The sequence below is a fragment of the Rhipicephalus microplus genome, chromosome 9 (assembly GCF_043290135.1).
Source record: "Rhipicephalus microplus isolate Deutch F79 chromosome 9, USDA_Rmic, whole genome shotgun sequence".
Classification (NCBI taxonomy): domain Eukaryota; kingdom Metazoa; phylum Arthropoda; class Arachnida; order Ixodida; family Ixodidae; genus Rhipicephalus; species Rhipicephalus microplus.
Window position 1 is genome coordinate 96,033,806 of NC_134708.1, and position 19,702 is coordinate 96,053,507.

General features: G+C 55.8%; 1 protein-coding gene across 2 annotated transcripts in view; it reads right to left on the bottom strand.

Moving 5' to 3' along the window:
• Positions 1–3,389: 3,389 nt before the first annotated feature.
• Positions 3,390–19,702, bottom strand: part of LOC142772030 (nose resistant to fluoxetine protein 6-like) — a 91,989-nt gene continuing 75,676 nt past the window's right edge. For both annotated transcript variants that reach the window (XM_075874105.1, XM_075874104.1), the window contains exon 16: positions 3,390–4,228. In XM_075874105.1, the coding sequence (XP_075730220.1) occupies positions 3,995–4,228 (234 nt within the window). In that variant the 3' untranslated portion in view covers positions 3,390–3,994. The remainder of the gene's footprint in view (positions 4,229–19,702) is intronic.

The window sequence follows — 19,702 nt, forward strand, 5'->3', positions numbered from 1 at the left end:
TGTACAGCAGCCCGTCGAAAAAGGGCCTAAAGCATAATTTCTAAGAACTAATTAACGAAACGATGAACATCGCAGGCGACAACCGACTTGTTATTGGAGGAGATTTTAACGCTCCACACACGCAGTGGGGATATGGGCACTCGTCGAAGAAAGGAAAAAACCTTGCCCACCTCATCAAAAAGGCCGAACTAACCATTCTGAATGAGCCAGCCTCGCACACCAGAATTGGTGTAGGTCTGCACAGGGACAGCACGCCGGACCTAACCCTCTGCAAGAACGCCGGGCGAATCACGTGGGAAAACACCTTTGAAGACTTGGGAAGCAATCACAGGATCCTCAGCATCGCCCTAGGCAATCCTCCCACCAGGAAATGCAAACGGACAATCAGGCGCGTAGATTGGGACAAATTCCGCAAAAGCAGAAACGAGAAAGGACAGGCACCCATCGAAAACATAGAAGAATGGAGCAGGGAACTTCTACGAGACGGAGAAAAAGCCACAACCGAAATAGAGTGGGATGACTGCTTGGCTCGACGAGAAGAGGAAGATGAGTGTGGCGGAACCCTCTTGATGCGGATGGACAGCAGACTTGCACACCTTGTCGAAGCCAAAAAAATCCATTCAGAAACGGCTGCATAGGCAAAAACACAATCGAAATTTAAGGAGAAAACTCGCCGAGCTAAACAAACACATCGAAACACACTGTACCCAGCTATGCCATCAGAAATGGGACGAAGTGTGCGATGCCATGGACGGCACCATAAACACAGGCAAGACATAAAAAATCCTCAAGCACCTGCTGGACCCGTCGGCCACCAAAACGGTGGTTAAAGCGGAAATGACCAAGTTAAGACACAGGTATAAAGGTAACATCCATCAGATGGGTGATGAAATCGTCAAGCTCTATCTCGGCAGACCCCCGGCAGTCGAACACCAGGAATACTCGGGTCCTCCCAACGAAGATCTTGACAGAGACTTGTCACACACGAATTCAGGGCAGTCCTGCAGACTATCAAGACCAAGTCAGCTCCAGGTCCCGACAAAGTGTCCATTACGATTTGGTCTACGCAAGACACCAGTGAAGGCGAGATGGAGAATAGACTTCAAGAGGCGGTGGATGCAGTCGAGAGTCATCTGAATGGCACCGGATTGGAATGCTCACCGGCCAAATCAGAACTGCTACTATACCACCCCAAAAGACTAGGCATACATTGCAGAAACGTAGCAGAATTACGCAAAAGAATAGGATAACCACTAGAAATGGCACGGCGATACCTTTGGTTCAGAAGATCAGAGTCCTGGGTCTCTGGATCGAAGCCAGGGGAACCAATGGGGAAACTATAACGCGCCTGGAAAAGAAAGTCATGGCGGCCGTTAGGCTAATAAAGACAGTATCCAATAAACAAAGGGGCATTAAAGAAAGAAAAGTTGTACGACTCGTCCAGGCCTTCGCGATCGGCCATGTCGCGTACGTAGCGGCGTTCGTCCACTGGAACAAAGCCGAGAAAGACAAAGTTGACGCGCTGATTAGAAAAGCGTACAGAGCTGCACTGGGTCTACCGCAATACACAAAGAACGAAAGGCTGCTACAACTCGGAGTACATAACACGCTGGACGAGATCGCCGAAGCACAAAGGATAGCGCGACACGAACGATTGTCTGGAACCATGGCGGGTAGAGAAATCGTGAAAAAGATTTCCATTAATTACCACGGAATGAAAGGTCCCAAGGCACAGATTCACCCGGACGTCCGGTCCGCGATAATTACGAAACACATCCCCAAAAATATGCACCCTGCACACCACGTTAAGAGACGAAAAAGCCGCATGAAAATGATCCTTAAAAACCACGGCACGCGGGAGGTTGTGCTTTTTGTAGACGCCGCCCGGTATTCGCGAAATAATAATATCAGTAATAGGGTTGTGCATGGCTCCTTCTTCGCAGTGGCGGTCATAGACACAAAAGGGAAGACCTTGACCACGGGCTTTGTAAGGACCAGATCGTCGGAGGCAGCGGAAGAATTGGCCATTGCACTGGCCGTAGTCAGTGGTCGAAAACACGACAGATTAATAATCAGTGACACCAAGATGTTCATTAGGAGTTTCACAAAGGGGTGGGTCTCCACCGAAGCAGCCAAAATCCCGAACCGCAGATCAGAAGACTTCCGGAACGGCAAAATTGTACCCAAATACCTCAAGTGGATCCCGGTGCACATGGGGGAATTAAACATCGAAGACACAACCATCCCTGAAAACCTCAACGAGAAGGCCCACCGAACCGTGCGAGAACTAACCCACCACGGCTCGGACAGTGACGGCCCAGCCCCCCCCCCCCACCCACCACAGAAGAGGGGGCGACTCCGGTGGAGGCGATGGGGACGATGGAGGTGATGACAATAATGAATATGCGATACAAGACGACAGAGACAGATTGGTCACGTATTATGACATATTGGCACATTATAAGCGACAACGAGAAGAATATTCGCCACCACACAAACAGCTAGACAGATCTCAAGAAACAGATTGGCGAAGATTGCAAACCAGAACCTTTTCAAATCCAGTACACCTGAACAGAGTAAATTCCAGACAATACCCGCAAACAAGCTGTACCCTGTGTAAGCACGAACACGCAGATATGGCACATATTCCATGGCAATGCACACAGGTCACAGTAATATACCGAGAGGACAATATAAAACCGGACCTTCTCGAGGAGCATTGGCTAAGTGCGCTGACTAGCTCAGATCTGCACGACCAACTGTGGGCAATCCAGCGGGCCCGGACAGCGGTGGAAAGGCTGCGCCTCACCGCACAAAACGTCGGGGTGGCCTGAGCCCGGGCCGATAACCCTGCAGGGTTTCCTTTTTTTAATAAAGTTTTTCCGTCCGTCATAATCTAGTGGTGGTTTCGGAATGTTAAACCCCACATACTACGAAAGAAAGACGAGAAGATGAGGGTGATCTCGGGTGTCACTGTCCCTGCGCCACGCTCTATCCTTCCCCCTATCTATCTCTGTACCTTTAATCTTATCCTTTTAATCTCTCCTTACCCCCTCCCTCATGAGATACTGTTGAGGTGTCGCACACTGATGCAGACAGTTACGGGGCTCACTTTTCTTTTCTTTTCCCCTTAAGAATCACATAAGAATAAGGAGGGTGATAGTGGTGTTTGGTTTGGCCATGCGCGAATGCACACCGCCTTTCAAGGCGTCGGTTTTCTGGTGGATATAAGAATTCTCACTAGATGGCGCGCCGTAGCTAATGAGGCGCACACCACTCTTGGCACATCCGCTTCCTTTCTCTTCGCCGGGAGTTCACGCAGAGAGCACACTTCGTCACCGCTTGGCCGCCCACAAGCCAAGGCACGCAGCCTATGATGATAGCAGATGTTTGAAGTTTGAAGTTTATTTTTACCACACAATTACACATTGACGTGTGTACGGAGATTTAACCGGTTACCCACTCATATCCGAGCAAGCTCTCCTAACATCAGTCACTTTGTGGATATGGCAGAGATTTTTAGTCCCAACATGTTGCCCCCTTGAATGAATTACTTAGTTAACTAAATAATTATTTATTAAATATATTCTTTCAATAAATCTTTCAAGTGCATCATTTTCTCTCACGTCAATGTTTGACTCCTCATGCTCCTCTCATGTCTTAATGTAACTGTACAATTTATTTTCTGGGTAGAAACAGAGGATTTTCCACATATTTCCGGCGAATTAGCCCAAACAAACAGCTATGCGATGAGGCCACAATGTCACTGTCATAATCCGTCCTACTGTCCTCTCTTCAACCAAGTGCAGCCACGTAAACAGAATTGCAATAAAATCACTACACCTAACGCAGTGCGTGAAAACTTGATGGCATTACATTTCATACACATACGAGCGCATTTGATGCCACAGAAGGCACAAAATATTTTTGTTTTCGACAAAGCTGGCAGACGTACGTCATAAGGAACCGTTCGCTCCCCGCGAGGCTGCTCACTTCAATCGAAACACTTTTTCTCATCATATCTTGACTCAGTCGCTTTCGTGTCAGTGTGCGGACTCTCTGATGACGCTGCTGTTCTTTTCTGTAGACGAGGCAAGACACGATTTCCTTGTGGCAGAAAATGTTCTTCAAGTAAGGCAGCCAACAAAGCAATTGGCTTCTCAAAAAAGGCATGTAACAGAAAGGCCGCCACCATTGAAGCCACGAAGTTTCCAGCCGCCAGGACTCCCTGAAAACAAAGAGAGAAAGAGAGAAAACGTTTATTGTATAAAGCTTGTCAGTGAAGGTGGGTGGGTCTCTTATTTCAAGGACCGACAAAAGTGAAAGAATGATGACAATGACACTCCGTAAAGCGAAAAATGAGCACGGCTGTATGCAGGTTCTCATTTGGTGGTTTACTGAGGCAAATAATTTGAGAAAGGTGTGAACAGAAAGTTTACGCGTCACCGATGGTGACAGCCTACAGTAATTGGAGCCCAACAAAAAAAAAGGAAAAATTGGAGCACGGCGTGAACACATAAAAAAAATCTGGAGGCTCCACTAATCCTTCACCTAACGGAAACCACCAAAAAAAAAAAGCTGCCCGCATCTTTCCATGGGGCGAACTCGAGTGCTTTACTTTGTGTGTGTGTGTGTGTTATTTCCGGCCAAAGCATGCCAGTAAGCTAGTACCAACTAGGCAAACAATCAGTATTGTTATTTCACCTTCACTATTCTTATTTATTGAATGAAGGAAACCGTTGCCTTCAACGTAAAGCGAAGGCCAAGTAAAGATGCTGTTGACTGAATTCCGAACGCGTGATGCAGTGCCTACATATACGGGGTGGCCAGTGAACGGTTGTGCAGCGCGAACAGTCTGTTTTTTTTACATGCCGAGTATTTCTTAGTCACACTATGTGCTTCGGCGTCAGTGGTATATAAGTGGTTATAACAGAGCAAAAGAAAAGAAAAGTGCCGACCCGTAATTGTCTCTCCTGACAAGGACACCTCAACATGTCACCACAGGAATGTGGTATGGGAAATAAAAGATATAGGGAGGGTAAGATTGGAAAAGAGAAAAAAAAGAAAGGTGAGGGTCATGCGATCTGCTTCCCGCAACGGACTCACAAGCCCCAACGCGCCATGCGCAGCTGACTAGGAAAGTTCGTTTCGCTCGCAGGATTTTAAGCTGGACGGTTGTGCCCTCGCGATCTCCGACTTCAGCGTAGCTCCCGCCGACTGGTTCGCCCTCCGCGGTCTCCTGACGCCGTGTAGCTCTCGCATTGTGGCACCCCGCCCTTGGACTGCTTCGACCGGATCCCCACTTTCCTATCTCCTTCTTTTTTCCCCTGGTTGGCTGTCTTCTTCTGCTTCTACTTTCCTTCTATTCTTTTTATCCCTCCTTCCCCCCCACCCCTATAAGGCACTGCGCCGTGTCGCCTGAAGGCAGACAGAAATTAGGTGCCTTTTTCCTCTTCATTCTAATCACTACCACCACCACTAGGAAAGCTCCCAAGGGCCGGAGAGGTATTATCATCGAGAGAAGGACAACGGGTTGGATTGGCGCGTCGTAGAAAGCGCGTGAAGCACTCGCCGAAGCGCGTAATCTCTGTACGGAAAAAATGTGGTCCGTAGCACTCACTAGTAGGAGTACAGTAGACCTCGATGGGGAGGCACTAATGTTTCTTCAGGTCACAAGCGCTCAAATAGCGCAGAAGTCTTGAGGAAGGTGATGAGGACAGCTTGCGCGCGCATCACCATGCATGCGCGCGCACGGGGAAAGAGAATCACATCAACAGTGGTGGTGGAGAGTCCCAGTTTGCAGTTAGCATCGAAGAGTGACCTGCGCGCGTCCGAATACTCCTCACACTTGAAGATAACGTGGAGTGTTTCGGGCTGCAGGCAATGACGACAGTTTGGGTCTCCCCGTCCCGACTGTCTGTGGTGGTGGTGGTAGTGGTTAGAAGATGAGAAAAGGCACCTAAATTCTGCAACCCGGTCGGGAGCACGGCGCAGTGCCTAATGTCTGTGAACCCGTTCCGCCATGAGGTAGCAGCCGATGCGCAGGCGGAGAAGGAGGGCACGCTCCTCTCTCGAAAATCCAGTTTTCGGGAGGGCAGCCGCAACTCGTGGGTCCGGGTGGCGAGCGGTGACGGAGCACCGTGTGCGAAGCCGCGCTACGTCGAATGTGCTCACCGCTGTAGTGACAGGGGTTCCCGCAGAGTGCGCATCCTTGGTGAGCTCGTCGGCCGCTTTGTTGCTGGATATTCCAACGTGTGCTGGTATCCATTGCAGCACAAGATCACACCCCAGGTCCTGCACTGCTTCGAGCTTTCGCACGATGCGTGTGGCAACCGGAGGTCTGCGGGAGTCCTACGCGAGTAGTTGGAGAGCAGCACGTAAATCCGAGAGAACGGCAGCCGACGGAACTCTCAGTTGAATGAGGGCATCGGCGGCGAGGTCAAGCATGGCGAGTTCGGCTATCGTCGACGATGCCTATATAGCAGGCAAGGCGGCACTGATTGTGAAGCTCCAGCGAAGGCACCACACACGCAGCCGCAGCACAACCGTCGTTCAACACTGAACCGTCAGTGAAGACGAGGAGTTGCCTCGCGAGAAGTTCGTCGAAAGTGGCGGCAGTTTCGTGCCGAAGCGAACACTCTGGCGTCGTCCGCTTGCTTGCCACTCCCGGTAACCGTGTGCGAATCTTCAGAGGGTGATGGTGGCAGGGCGGGGCACTATAGTCATTCACATCCGGTGAGCTCGGGACGAGGGCGTAGAATGCCGCAGCGCATTGCCCCATCCGTGAGTGCGGAAGTGAGGAGAGCTAGAATACCAGCTGCTGTCCGTGGCACGAGTGTTTCATACGCTCTATGTGACTTAGCGCTCCAAGATCGGCCCGGAGTAACAGCGTCATGTCTCCCGTCTCAGCGAGTGTTGGGCCGATTTGAGATGGTATGGGCAAGCTGAAAAACTGGTGAATCGCAATACGATGCGCTGCGTCCAGTGTCTCATCCCCCTGCCGTGATGAACGCGTCAATAGAATTCAGGACGGTTAGGACACTAGTGCAAATACACCGGCCACTGGGCACAGGTCCCGTCGCGAACACCGCAATGTCGTCCACGTAGACCAACACGCGCACATCACAGAGAAGAGCACGGGGAATGTAATCGTCGATGTCAGCCAGGGCGAGGTTGAACAAGAAGGGGCTGAGTACACTGCCCTGCGGAACACCGACACTCACGAGACGCGGCTCACCAAGGACTCCACCGACGCGCACACGCATGGTTATGCCGCCGAGGAAGGCAGCGATGTACGTAAAGAGGAGACCAGTCACTCCGAGATCGCGCACCGCGTTCAGGATAATGAGGGGTGGCAGGGAGTCGAATGCCGCCTTGATGTCTAACAGGAGGAGGTACCCAGCCTCTCCTTTGTGCTGTGCCTCTTCTAGCGTTGCGATGACGTCGGCAAGGGCGTCGGCAGTGGCACGCGAACGGCGGAAGCCACACTGCGAAGGCGAGAAAACATCCAGTGCCTCGAAAATTAATTCAAGTCTCCTCAGTGCCATGGCCTCGAAGAGCTTGCCGGCTGCGGAGGTAAGAGAAGCAGGGCGATAGGACGCTGGCTCCGAGGTGGGTTTGCCCTTCTTGAGCACGGGGACGACGATGGCTTCGCGCCACTCTTGCGGCACTATCCCCGTGCGCCGCACGTCGTTGTAGGTGGCCAAGAGCTCTAGGAGCTGGGACTGATCGGTGTTGCGAAGCAGCTGGTATGTCACGCCATGAGCGCCGGGTGCTGAGTGCCGTTTGCGTGACGCCAAAGCCAGGCGCAACACCCCGAGAGTGAAATCCTCAGTGCATAAAGCGCGTACTTGATTGCGCATGCCTGCGGTGAGGAAAAAGCGGCGAGGTTTGTACCACTCTCGGCGATGGTGCAGCGGGAGTTGGGGAACCTCAGGCAAGCTTTCGGGAACGCTGAGGCGGAGGGTGTCAGCCAGTAGCTCAGCCAATTGCTGGTAAGTGAGACAAAGTGCAACAGCAATGCCAAGGGCTGGGAAACGTAACTCAACGGGGCAGAGGACGGCACTGAATATCCTCCACGCACGCGCGGAGCGTCGCGGGTCGTCCAGCGTGACACATAGACTGCCCCAGGAGCGGTTTTGTGTGCGTGTCGGCGACACACAGCGTCAAGGCGATTATAAAATGTCCAGCGCTCCTTGCGGTCGCTTTTAGTCGCACGGCGCTGGAGCCTCCGGCGAGCCACGCGTAGATTGAGAAGTTTTATGTCCAGAACTGGTGTTCCCACTGGCACTGTGCACTTGCACGAGGCCGCTTCGACGCAGCGGGCGACGTGCGAGAAGTGGGCGACACCGGAATGTGGGGAGGCAGCCGAGAGTTGCCGAAAACGCGGCCAAACAGTAACAGTGTATGTGCGTGTGCCCGCGCGGCACCGATCAAGTGGCTCTAGGTGGAGGGGGTACTGATCTGAGCCCCACGTGTCTGCCTCCCTCTTCCATTCGTACCGGCAATGGTCACTCACAAGTGAGAGGTCTATGGCACTGCTCTTTACGCAGCGACGGACGAAAGTCGGACAGCCCATATTTATAATAAGCAAGCCTGTCTTAGCAATGGTATCCAACAGGTCTCTGCCTCTGCAGTTTATGTGGTCACTCCCCCAAGCCGTCTGGTGCGAGCTCAAGTCTCCACAAATTACACAGTCGCCTTGTAGGCGTCGCACCAAACGGGTCACGAATGCCGTGTCCCACCAGTGGACAGGATGGACACAAACACACGCCACTGCCGTGTCGCACTGCCCGAGACGCACTTTAACCGCCACACATTCAACCTCACTGCACAAGGTGTCCGAAACATCAACAGTGCAATGTGCAAGTCTATTGCACACGTAGATGGAGGCGTAAGAGCGGGCGGGAGGATGTGTGGGGTCGCAGCACACATCTGAGCCGCAATCGCGCACTTGACACCTCGCTGTACAATGGTAGCTTGAGTAACCAGTAAGTCTACATCCGCTTCCGCGTACACAAGCCTCCTGTAGTGCGACGATGTCGTACTCGTTGAGCCGCAAGCACTCAGCGAGCTCACTGTGAAGGCGGCGTAAAGAACGACAGTTCCACTGAAAGATGCGCGGCCGCCATGCACAGTTTTTACTCGCCATGCTGTGTCAGAGCTTGTTGCGTAGCCAGCGCTGCTATGCAGAGCGGGCGAACGGACAGTCACGAGGGAGGAAGTTCATCGCGGCACGAACTGCAGCCGCAACCGCCGAGATCGCCAAGGCGTTCTCTGGACTGGTGGTGGTGTTAGTTGATGCATCGGCAGTAGAGCCATCAGCAGTCGCCGCATATGAAAGCCCCTCTCGAGTGGCCGAATCCTGTGCCGTGGGGTTGTTCTTGCGAACAACTGCAAAGGCCTCGCGGTGTGTCATGGGGCAGGCCGATTGCGTGCGGACCTGTAGTAGCTGACGCTCTTGTTGCCAGCGAGGACAGCGGGGTTCTGTGGCCAGATGGGTAGCGCCACAGAATATGCAACGCGGGTGCTGCGCTGTGAAATCGGCACGCGGATGTGACCCGCCACAGCGCACACAACGTTCATGTGCGGTGCTGGTGATGTCCATGTGGCCGTAGCGACCGCACCGTTCGCACTGCACAGGACGAGGGCGGCGTGCACGGACCGGGCGTCGTTGTTTGTAAAGTTCGATGTCCTGTGGAGGTTTTCGTCCAGAGAACATGATGACATTGCGTCCGGATCACATGCATTGCAGTACAGGGAGCTGCGATGCGATGTTGTCGTGTAGTTTCTCCTCCGTGAGTGCTCGGTCGACATTGTGGATTACTCCACTGCAAGTGTTGGTTGACGCCTACCTGGCACGCATGGGGATCTCGCAGATGTCGGAAACTGCGATGAGGGGCGCGAGCAGTGCTCCCGCGGCAACGTCGACCGCGATAACACTGCGGCCAAAGTTAATTCGCACGCTGTGTGCTCCCTCAACTGCCGCTAATTGTGCGGAGATTGCCTCTTGTGTCGCAGACCGAAAGGAGTTTTTCCTGGCGATTGGCCTGTAGAGGACGGTCTCCAGCTGGGAAGTGGACCCAGGGCTCGCAGGTAGCTGAGAGGGTGGGGTACACTTTTGGGTTGAAACCGCGAGTTTTTGTACCCCCTGGTTCTTTTGCCGTCTGTTGGTGGTAGGAACCTGTGGTTCGTAGAGTTTGGTGCCGTTTGGAGCACCTGTGGATGGCAGTGAAGGAAATGGTTCCTCGGGTGGTCCCAGCACACAGCTGTTGCGAGCAAGGGGGCGCGGCTGCGTTTCTTGAGATGCGCTGGATTTGTTTACATCCCGGGGTAGCTGAGTAGACAGTCTTGAAATAGGTGTAGTTGGGACCGAGAGGAAAACTTGTTTTTCTCCCTGGGCTTGTGGAGTAGAGAGGGGTGCCTTTCCAGGTGTCCCTGTGTCGTCACTCACCAAAGGGGAGGAGGAGCCCTTGCTCCTTCTGTTCCAGGCTGCTCTCTTCTACAGAGGTGTTGGGAGAAGAGGCCGGTGTGTTGTGTGACCACGACGAGGAGGAGCTGGGTGACGATGTTTCAGTGATGGGGGGAAGAACCACTCCTGACTTCGTCGCTCTTCTGAGGGGAGAGAGACGGCTCACATTCTGTCTTTTCTTGGTAGCCAACCTGATTACTGCTGCTGGCTTGAATTTCTGTCTCCTGACACGGAGACCGGTTCTGCAGGATGGCGGGCGTCCCTAAAATGGCGGCGGCGGCTGTCTGCCTTCTTGTTACTGGGTGCTTTTTCGGTAGGAAGTTATTCGCCCTTCGTGCTCGGAGCCTTGGACCAGCGTTGCTCGCGGTCTGCTGCGGAGGTTTGGACAGCAGGCTCGTGGCTGCCTTGAGTCTCCCTGCCCTGGTACGTCAGGCACTGTGCCGTGCTCCCGACCGGGTTGCAGAAATTAGGTGCCTTTTCTGATCTTCTAACCACTACCCCCCCCCCCCCTGGTACGTGCGTAGGTAGGTGAGGGACGCGCCGGGCTTGGTCGGCCGGCGGAGAGGTTCTTTAATGAGGAAAGTGAAGAGAAAAGCGCGGAGCTGTTACTGTCTTTCAAGCGAAGTCACCGACACGGCTCCGCGCGGGGGAAGGAGAATGATGGTAAAGGTTGAGGAGGAAAGGATAGGAGAGAGAGGACACAGAGGACTGTTTCGGATGCAGCCCGCGCTGCCCCCGGGAAAGGGAAAGCAGTCAGGCGAGCCGGGATGGAGAGGGAACAGGAGCACCACGCGGCAAGAGTGAGAGGAGGTGGGCGTGGCCCGCCGTGTAAACAACACAGACACGTGGATGCGGGCGCGCGATGAGGGCGAAGCCGCAAAGGAGGTGGGCGTGGCCCGGCACGTAAACAAACATGGACACGTGCGTGCGGACCACGCTAGAGGCGCGCGATGAGAGCGGCGTCGCCGAAGAACTCGAGTAGGGCCTCGAAAGCCCGCATGAGGCTCGAGCGGGGGGCCTGGGGAAAACGGAGGTGGTCGAGGCTCACGTGTGGAAGTCCCAGACGACTGTAGGCGTCGAAGAGCCGCCGGCGTTGTTCAGTGTAGCCGGGGCAGTGAAGCAGGATGTGCTCGGTGGTCTCCTCTGCCGGGCATTCGGCACACGAAGGGCTCCCGCTGCTGGTGAATCGGAACTGCCTTGCAGCCGTGCGGGAACAGTCGGTGCGAAGCCGAAGCAGGAAGGCCCGGGCACGCCTGCTGATGCCGGTCTTCGGCAGCGGTCGTGGGGGGCATCCTGTTGCCACACGTGAGTCCGGGTGTAAAGCGCGCACATGGCGCGCAATACGAAGATGCGCAACATCGCTCGCGCAGATGAACGTCGAAATGGGTGTGCTGGAGTGGTGAGCCTCCTTGGCGAGTGCGTCCGCTGTCTAGTTTCCAAGTAATCCAACATGAGACGGCACCCACTGGAACACAACATCACAACCATTCCGCACGATCACCGCGAACTTCCGCGCGAGGCGTTGCGCAACGGGGGCGCCACGTTCTCCGCGAGCAAGTGTGAGGAGGGCGGCGCGAGAGTCGCACACCACTGCTGCCGACTGGGGCAGGAAGTCAATGAGTTGATCTGCCGCGAGATCAAGCGCGGCAAGTTCGGCGGCAGTGGAGGACGCACTCAGGAGAAGGCGGCACTTCACACGGATGCCGAGGGATGGGGCGAAACAAGCGGTTGCCGCCGAGCCGTCCGCTGTGACTGAGCCGTCGGTGTACAGCAGAACTCGGCCGGCGAGCCGCTCCTCTATCGTGGCGACGGCCTCCTGCTGGAGGGCAGACCAAGGTGTTTGCTTCTTGGATCTGATGCCAGGGATGGTGGTGTTGATCTCGAGACCAGGATCTTGGTGTGGCGGGATCGGGATCAAGCCGCAGTAAGGTGGGTCGGGCACGAGCGCAGCGTACTCCAGGGCGCGCTGACCCATGCCCGAGTGGGGACGATCAAGGAGTCGTCCAGCCAGGCGTCGTCCCTCAGACGTGAGGTACATGCGGTGTATGTGGCGCAACGCACTGCCTCTCGCCCGAAGTGAGAGGGACGTATCGCCGGCCTCCGCCAGGGTGGGACCGATCGGCGACGAGCGCGGCAGGCCATACAGGCGGCGTACAACGCCACGGTGGAGGGTGTCCAGCGCGTCCCACTGCGCGGGTCGTAGTGCGACGAGCGGGACGGCATAGAGAACCCTGGCCGACGCTACCGCATTGAAAAAACGCAGCGCAATGTCCGGGGAGCAGCCCCCGCCGTTGGCAAGGATGCGGGAGGCCATGCCGCCAATCCTCCGTGTGTCACTGCGGATGGACGCCAGTGCGGGGCTCCAGTTAAGCCGGTGGTCGATTGTGAGACCAAGATAGCGCACTCTGCCATTCCACGGGAGCCGGTGGCCGCGAAGGACGAGCCGCGGTCCGACGAAAATCCTCGTGCACTCCGGGTGGACGTGCATGGCCTGCGTCTTGGCTGCTGAGAGCTGGAGACCGATGCCTGTGACGAAACCGTCAACAGCGTCAATGGCAGCTTGGAGTCCCTCGCGGACTTGTTGACCACGAAGGGTGGGGCCACTGGTGAAGAGCGCGATGTCGTCCGCATAGATCGCAGTGCGCACTTCGTAAGCAGTGGCTCGCGGGATGTGGTCGATGAGGCATGCGAGAGCTGCATTGAAAAGAAAGGGGCTCAACACACTGCCCTGCGGCACACCCGATGACACCGCTCGAGGACTGCTGAGTTCACCGGCGACGCGTACACGAAAGGATCGGCCACTGAGGAAAGCCTCAACGTATCGGAGCATGTTCGCGCACACACGCATCTCACGAAGGGCGTTGAGGATGGTGTTGTGTGGGAGCGAGTCAAACGCACTCTTTACGTCGAAAAGCACGAGGTATCCCGCCTCCCCACGGTGCTTGGCTTCCTCAAGAAGGCTCACGACGTCCGAGATCGAGTCAGCTGTCGCTCGATGTGCTCTGAAACCGGTCTGTTCAGCCGCGAGGAAATCCAGAGCAGAAGCGATCCATTGAAGGCGCCGGAGCGCCATAGCTTCGAATGTTTTCCCCACGGCCGAAGTGAGCGAAACCGGTCGGTAGGATGAAGGCTCGGACTCCGGCTTCCCTTTCTTGTGGATGGGAATTACTATGGACTCTCCCCACGAGGCTGGTAGCTCCCCCGTGCGCCAGATGATGTTGTAGGAGTAAAGCAGATTCCGAAACTGGGTGGCATCCAAGTTTCGGAGCATCTGATATGTGACGCCATCACCGCCCGGCGCCGAGCGGCGCCCCCGAGGGTCGAGTACATCGCGTAGCTCCCGGATGCTGAAATCGGCTGTGCACAGCTCGTCGATCGCTTCCACGATAGCTGGTGTGGGGAAGAAGCGAAAGGGCGCAAAGAGTTCGGGCCGTGCATGTAGTGGCAGCTCGGGCACGGTAGCAGCTGCACTGGCAGTGGGCGCACTCGCGAAAGTGTCAGCCAACAACTCGGCAAGTTGCACGGTGCCGATTCCAAGTGTGACCGCGATAGCGAGCTCCGGATGTCGAGGCACACGGGGGCGGAGGAGGGCTCGGAACACGCGCCAGGCACGCCGCTGGTAGCGCGGGTCGTCGAAAGTGCGGCAGAGGCTGGACCAGCTGCGATCCCGTTGTTTGTGGGCGTGGCGCCGACAGACCGCGTCAATGCGGTTGTAAACAGTCCAGCCTTGTCCGAACGTTCCGCTTTGCGCTGCGCCCGGCGGCGAGCTGTGCGCAGGTTAAGGAGCTTAATGTCGGGCACGGGCGTGCCCGTCGGCACTCGACACACCGTCGTGGCGGCACTCGCGCACTGCACAATGTGTTGGAGGAAGTCGCCCGCGACTGGCACTTCAGCACACAGTTCGCGGAAACGGGGCCAGTTCACAGCACTGTACACATTGGTGCGCGGGGCGCCGGTATAGAAGGGCTCCAAGAGGATCGGGTAATGATCCGAGCCCTCAGTGTCTGGCGCACGACGCCACGAATAGTAGATGTCGTCCGTGACGAGAGTAAGGTCAAGCGCACTGCGCTTAGCACCGGGACGCACGAAAGTGTGGCTGCCATCGTTGAGGATGTGTAGGCCAGCGCGCAGGGTGGCATCCATTAATGCGCGGCCACTGGCGTTTACACTCGCGCACCCCCACGCTGTGTGATGGGAGTCCCCACACAGCACAGCAGCACTCCCGAGGCGATCGGCGAGCCGCACAATGAAGTCGGCGTCCCAATCGGACGACGAGTGAACATAGACACTCGTGACACATGTGTCTGTCGTGCCCACGCGTACCCTCACTGCCACACACTCGACGCCCGCACCGACGATGTCAGATACGTCGAGACGCACTTGGGGAAGGCGCGCGCGCACGTAGAGAGAGGTCCTTGCCAGGCCCTGTGGGTGCGCCGGGTTTTTGCAGTGCGTGCTTAGGCACGCGCTGCTCCTGCAGCTCGTGGCCCCGTGGTAAGCCACATACCCTGGCAGGTTGAGGGCCCCATCACGAACTCGCGTCTCTTGCAGTGCTAGGACGTCGAGGTCGCGCTGGGGCAGTGAGCGGGCGAGCTCAGGGAAACGGCGGCGGAGGGAACGCACGTTCCACTGGAAAATCCGCGGCCGCGGCTTCCTCGACGCACTAGCCATGGTGTGTCAGATCGTGATGTGCGCGCAAAGCTGCGAGGCAGTAGTCGCGCGTGGCCGGGCTGCACACCGTGGTCTCCAGGAGTGCGCGAAGAGCCGCGGCCAGTGCCGTCATCACTGTATCCCTTGCGTCCTTTTGGGGAGGGGGGGGGGGGGACGTGTAGGCTGTGTGGCCGCCGGCGCCGGTGCTGTGGTGGCATTGCCCTTCAGGGCATCGCGGAAAGTGCAGCCAGGGTGTGTGGCTGCCGTTGCTGCCGCTGAAGCCTCCCGTTGAAGCGAAGCTTTTGCTTGCTCGATGGCTTCGCGGCGCGTCAGCTTTCCGCCGGAGGAGGCGAGGAGAAAGGCTGCCTTTCGCTGCAGCTGCCATGACTCGCACCGAGGTTCGTTGGCGGGGTGGGAGCCCTTGCAGTTGATGCAGCGGGGTTTCTCTGAGGGGCAGGGACCCTCTGCGTGTTTCCCGCCGCAGCGGAGGCAGCGCCTGTCACGCGAGCACGTTGCGGTGGCGTGTCCAAACACACCGCAACGCGCACACTGCAGTGGACGCGGAAGGCGCGCCCGCACCGGCCTCCGTTGTTTGAAGAGCAAGAGCTCGGGTGGCACGACAGTTCCCTCGAAAGTAATGACAAGCGTGGAGCCGCGCCGCGCACACGACAGGGTCCTTGCCGCTGAGGAGATGTTCGCGGCAATGCGGTCGAGGGGAATGTTTTCATCAACCCCAAACACCTCCCCTACACACGAGTTCAGGTCGAGCACCTTTGCCTTTACTCTGACATCAACGATGGTGGTGATCCCAAGGAGAGCACTGACATCAGAGTTGGGGGCGGTGTCGACAGCGACGAGATTGCGGCGGTGATTGACCCGCACCCTTTGTGTGGCTGCAAAACCGGCGAGGAAGGCAGAGATTGCATCCCTCGATGCAGCCAGGAAGTGTGCCTTACGGCCGACCGGTCTGAAAATGATCGTCTGGCCGATCGCGTCACCAGCAGGCCGCGGTGGTGATTGCCTCATAGGGGCGCTGATCGCCGCTGCCACCTGAGAGGAAACCGGGCGTGGCGCTGGCTTCTGCTTCGTCGTCGGTTTCCCCCTCCCTTTCCCTCTTGTCTGTGGCAGAGAGGAGTCAATCGGCGCGCAGAGAGTCAGCTTGCCCGGGGCCTCTGTGGTTGGAAGAGGGGGAAAGCTTGCAAAGCCCGCCTGGGGGGAGGGGGAGACTCCAGATGTTGAGGGGAGTGGCACCTCCTCTCTTTGTGGTCCGCTCAGTTCCTTTGGGGGACCCGCCGGAAGAGGGAGGGGGTTGTTGGCCTGAGGGGAGGACGGGGGGAGACAAGGAGTTGACCCACGCTCGCCTCGGGAAAGGGCTGTGGCATATGCGCCACTCTATCCGGTGACGTCAGGACTGGGGAGGACTGGTTGGGAGGGGAAACTAGTTTGTGGCTGCACGGGTGGATCGCGGGCTGGGTTGGTGCCGGCGGCTGCAGCAGACGACGCTCCCTGCTCAGGCTGTTCCAAGCTCACGACACTTTCGCTTTCGGAGCTCGGTGAGGTGGCGGGTGTCTCGTGCTCCCAGGAGGAGGACGAAGACGTCGTGGGAGAGGAGGAACTGGTGCCACTGGTTTCCTCGTTGCTGGGCGGTGACTGCGACAGGAACTCGTCAGTTTGTGTGGCCGTAGAAATGGCGGCTGGCTTTGTAATGGCCGCCGCACGGCCTCCTCGGTGTCTTTGTGTGGCAGCCGGCCTCTTGGGCGGTTGCTGGCGCCGTGGATGTGGTCGAGTCTGTGGCCTGTACGTAGGTGTCTCCTCCGGTTTCTCCGTGGGGTAGGAGCCTTTGCGAGCCAGTCGGCGGCGGGCCCTGGTGAGTCGCAGGCTGGCCGCTTTGACGGTTGGGCTAGGGCCACATGTTTGTGGCGTGGAGTCCACGTGGTTGGCGGCTCCGTTGAGGTCTGAGAGGAGAGCCTCGGACTTGTGTGATGGCTCGTTGTTGCCGTCGGCCATGATAAGTGGCGACAGACCTCAAATGAGGTCGGAAAGAAAAAAAAGAAAAAAAAGGATAAAAAAACAACGAGTTAAAGCTACATAATGCTCTGCCCCCTTAGAGCCCTGAGAAGGGCTACGCTCGAGAGCGCGATCGTGGGAGCAGAACAAAAGAAAAAAAAAGAGGACACGGGCGTTTTAAGAGAAAAGACTTGGAGGAGCGACGAAAAACGACGTCCGCTCCCTCCGAAAGACATCCGCGCAGCCGACTGCCGACTGACCGACCGCGCCCAGAAAGCGAATCCGACTGCCGACTCGTCGGCCGGCCGTTCCTGTGTGCAAGACCTGTGCCGCGGTTTCGAGCAGTAGGTCGCAGACCTTGGCTCTTTCTGCCAAGTCGAGGGCATAACCTGACGGGAAGCCCTCAGGCAGGCCGTCCGCCATTAGCGACGGGATTGAGGGACTGTCCAGAGTGGTGCCATAGAAATAAAGTTAACAATGATAAAAAAGAAAAAAAGGGGGATTGAGAAATCACATGCTAAACCTTGGAGCCCTAAAAAAGAGCTGCACTCTAGAGTGCTATTCAAGGTGTAGACGAGAAATAAATACGCCCACGGGAGTGAGCAAAAACTGCCAAAATGACTGGGGACGGGGAAAAAACACGTCTGCTCCGTGCGAAGCTCTCCGCGACTCTCCGCGTCAGCGGTGGCGCAGTCCACACCCTTACTGTCTACTGTCATCCCCACTGCAATTCCCGTTTCTCCGGCTCAAGACTTTACAGGCAAAATATTGGCGGCATAACGACAAATTCGAAATCAAATTACTTTTTTTGCCCTCCGATAAGCTTATATCTTGTATTCGCGTGCACGCACACTATTCCAGATTGCGCTAGCTCCCCTCACAGCTACGCTAGATGAGAGTGACCACTGAGCGCGAGCAGACAATCGAGAAGGTACAGAAGGCAACGCGCAAGCTGCCATTTTTTGCATTTGTTTTGGTGCTTGACGTCCTCACAATTTGCCAGAATCCTGCGTGAAGTCATCAGGATTGGTACTGTAGCATTACGCCAACTTGATGTCGACGTCGGTGGGCGCGCCGCGAGAAATACGTCTTTAATATAAAATAAAATATCTGATCAGCATTCCCTGAGCGTCAGACTATGTCAGGGCCATTTTTCTATACAGGAGATTTGTATAGCAGAGTAAACTCACCCCCGAAAAAATATCTCAGTACACCTTTAAACCTTCCCACACATTACAGAGGATTCAGCCACAATTTGTCATCGTCATGTAGTTAACATCGAACGCTTGCTCTGGCGTGGCCCGGCGTTACGCTGTGGTGAAGTCATCACGCCGTCGAAACTGGAGGCTGCTATTACCAGCTCTTCATTTGAACAATAGCTGTCCAACGGGACCTCGGTGCACCATGCAGAGAAACTTGATCTTTCTATTCCGACGTGGGAGCAGCTCGCATCATGCTGACGCCAGTTCCGATGGACCCAAATGAAGTGCATTCGTCCATCAGGCACAAAATCAACGAAGTCACATTGCGCCATAGATGAGTGTCACAAACGACTCCAATTTTCGGAGCATCCGCGGGCCCCACCTACCAAGGAAGGGCGCTTTTGTGTTGGGGGACGACATCCGGCGACTATAACGACCCAACGTGGCGCCGGCTCGTCTTCCCTGCACCGGTACCGGAAGGGGCACCGGCGATCTAAACAGGGAATATTACTCCCAGATGAGACGGGAGCACGTGTACGCCCCTGAGGCGGTTTGAACTGCACCGGAAGAGCAGTTGACGTACAGCCAGCAACAAGTGCGGTCGTCGGTGTCGCGAGTCTCGCGTAGGCGGCGAGCACGGAGTGACCCGCGCAACGTATTGAGACGGCTGCAATTCCGGGCACCCTCGTCGTCTACCAAGCCGGCGAGACCTTCAGCGGCACCCGTCAACTCCCCTACGTGCACCAAGAGCTGGCCTGGTCCGTATCGAACTTTTTATTGTGACTTTTTTTAAACTGCTAAATTGTTTTAACCAGCCTTTTTTTTAAATATTTGGAGTGTGACTGCGTCGCACGTTTAAATTCAAAAGCGCCACCATGATCATTGTGTAATTATTCCCTTGTATCGCTCTTTTCTGATTTCCATTTTGTCGTTATATTATTAACATTCCGCGTATTGGCCTGTGCTTGTACCTCTTGTGGTGTTCTTTTAGCATATTGTGTTATCTAGCTGTTCTTTTCATCGCGCGTATCAGTTTGCCTCCTCTGTTATTTTTGTTAACTCCTGCATTTGCCCTTGTTTCAATTAAATATTTATTTATGTGTAATCAAACTCCGTGTCTGCTCTATGAGTGCGTCGGTCGGGCCCACACATCACCACACGTGCAACCCCGCACGGGTCGGCCAACCCGCAAATAAATTCGAAATGTGCCACTTCGAGGCCTTTCAGGCGTCGCAGGCCGAAGCGTAAAGTGGAAGCCTGCGAGTCTGCTGCACGTCGATGTTGGATCGGCGGGGCCTCAACCTGAAGTGTGTGACATTATCTGGCGTCCGCGACAGGATTGGCCGACCATGTGGTGATGTCTGGGAGACTG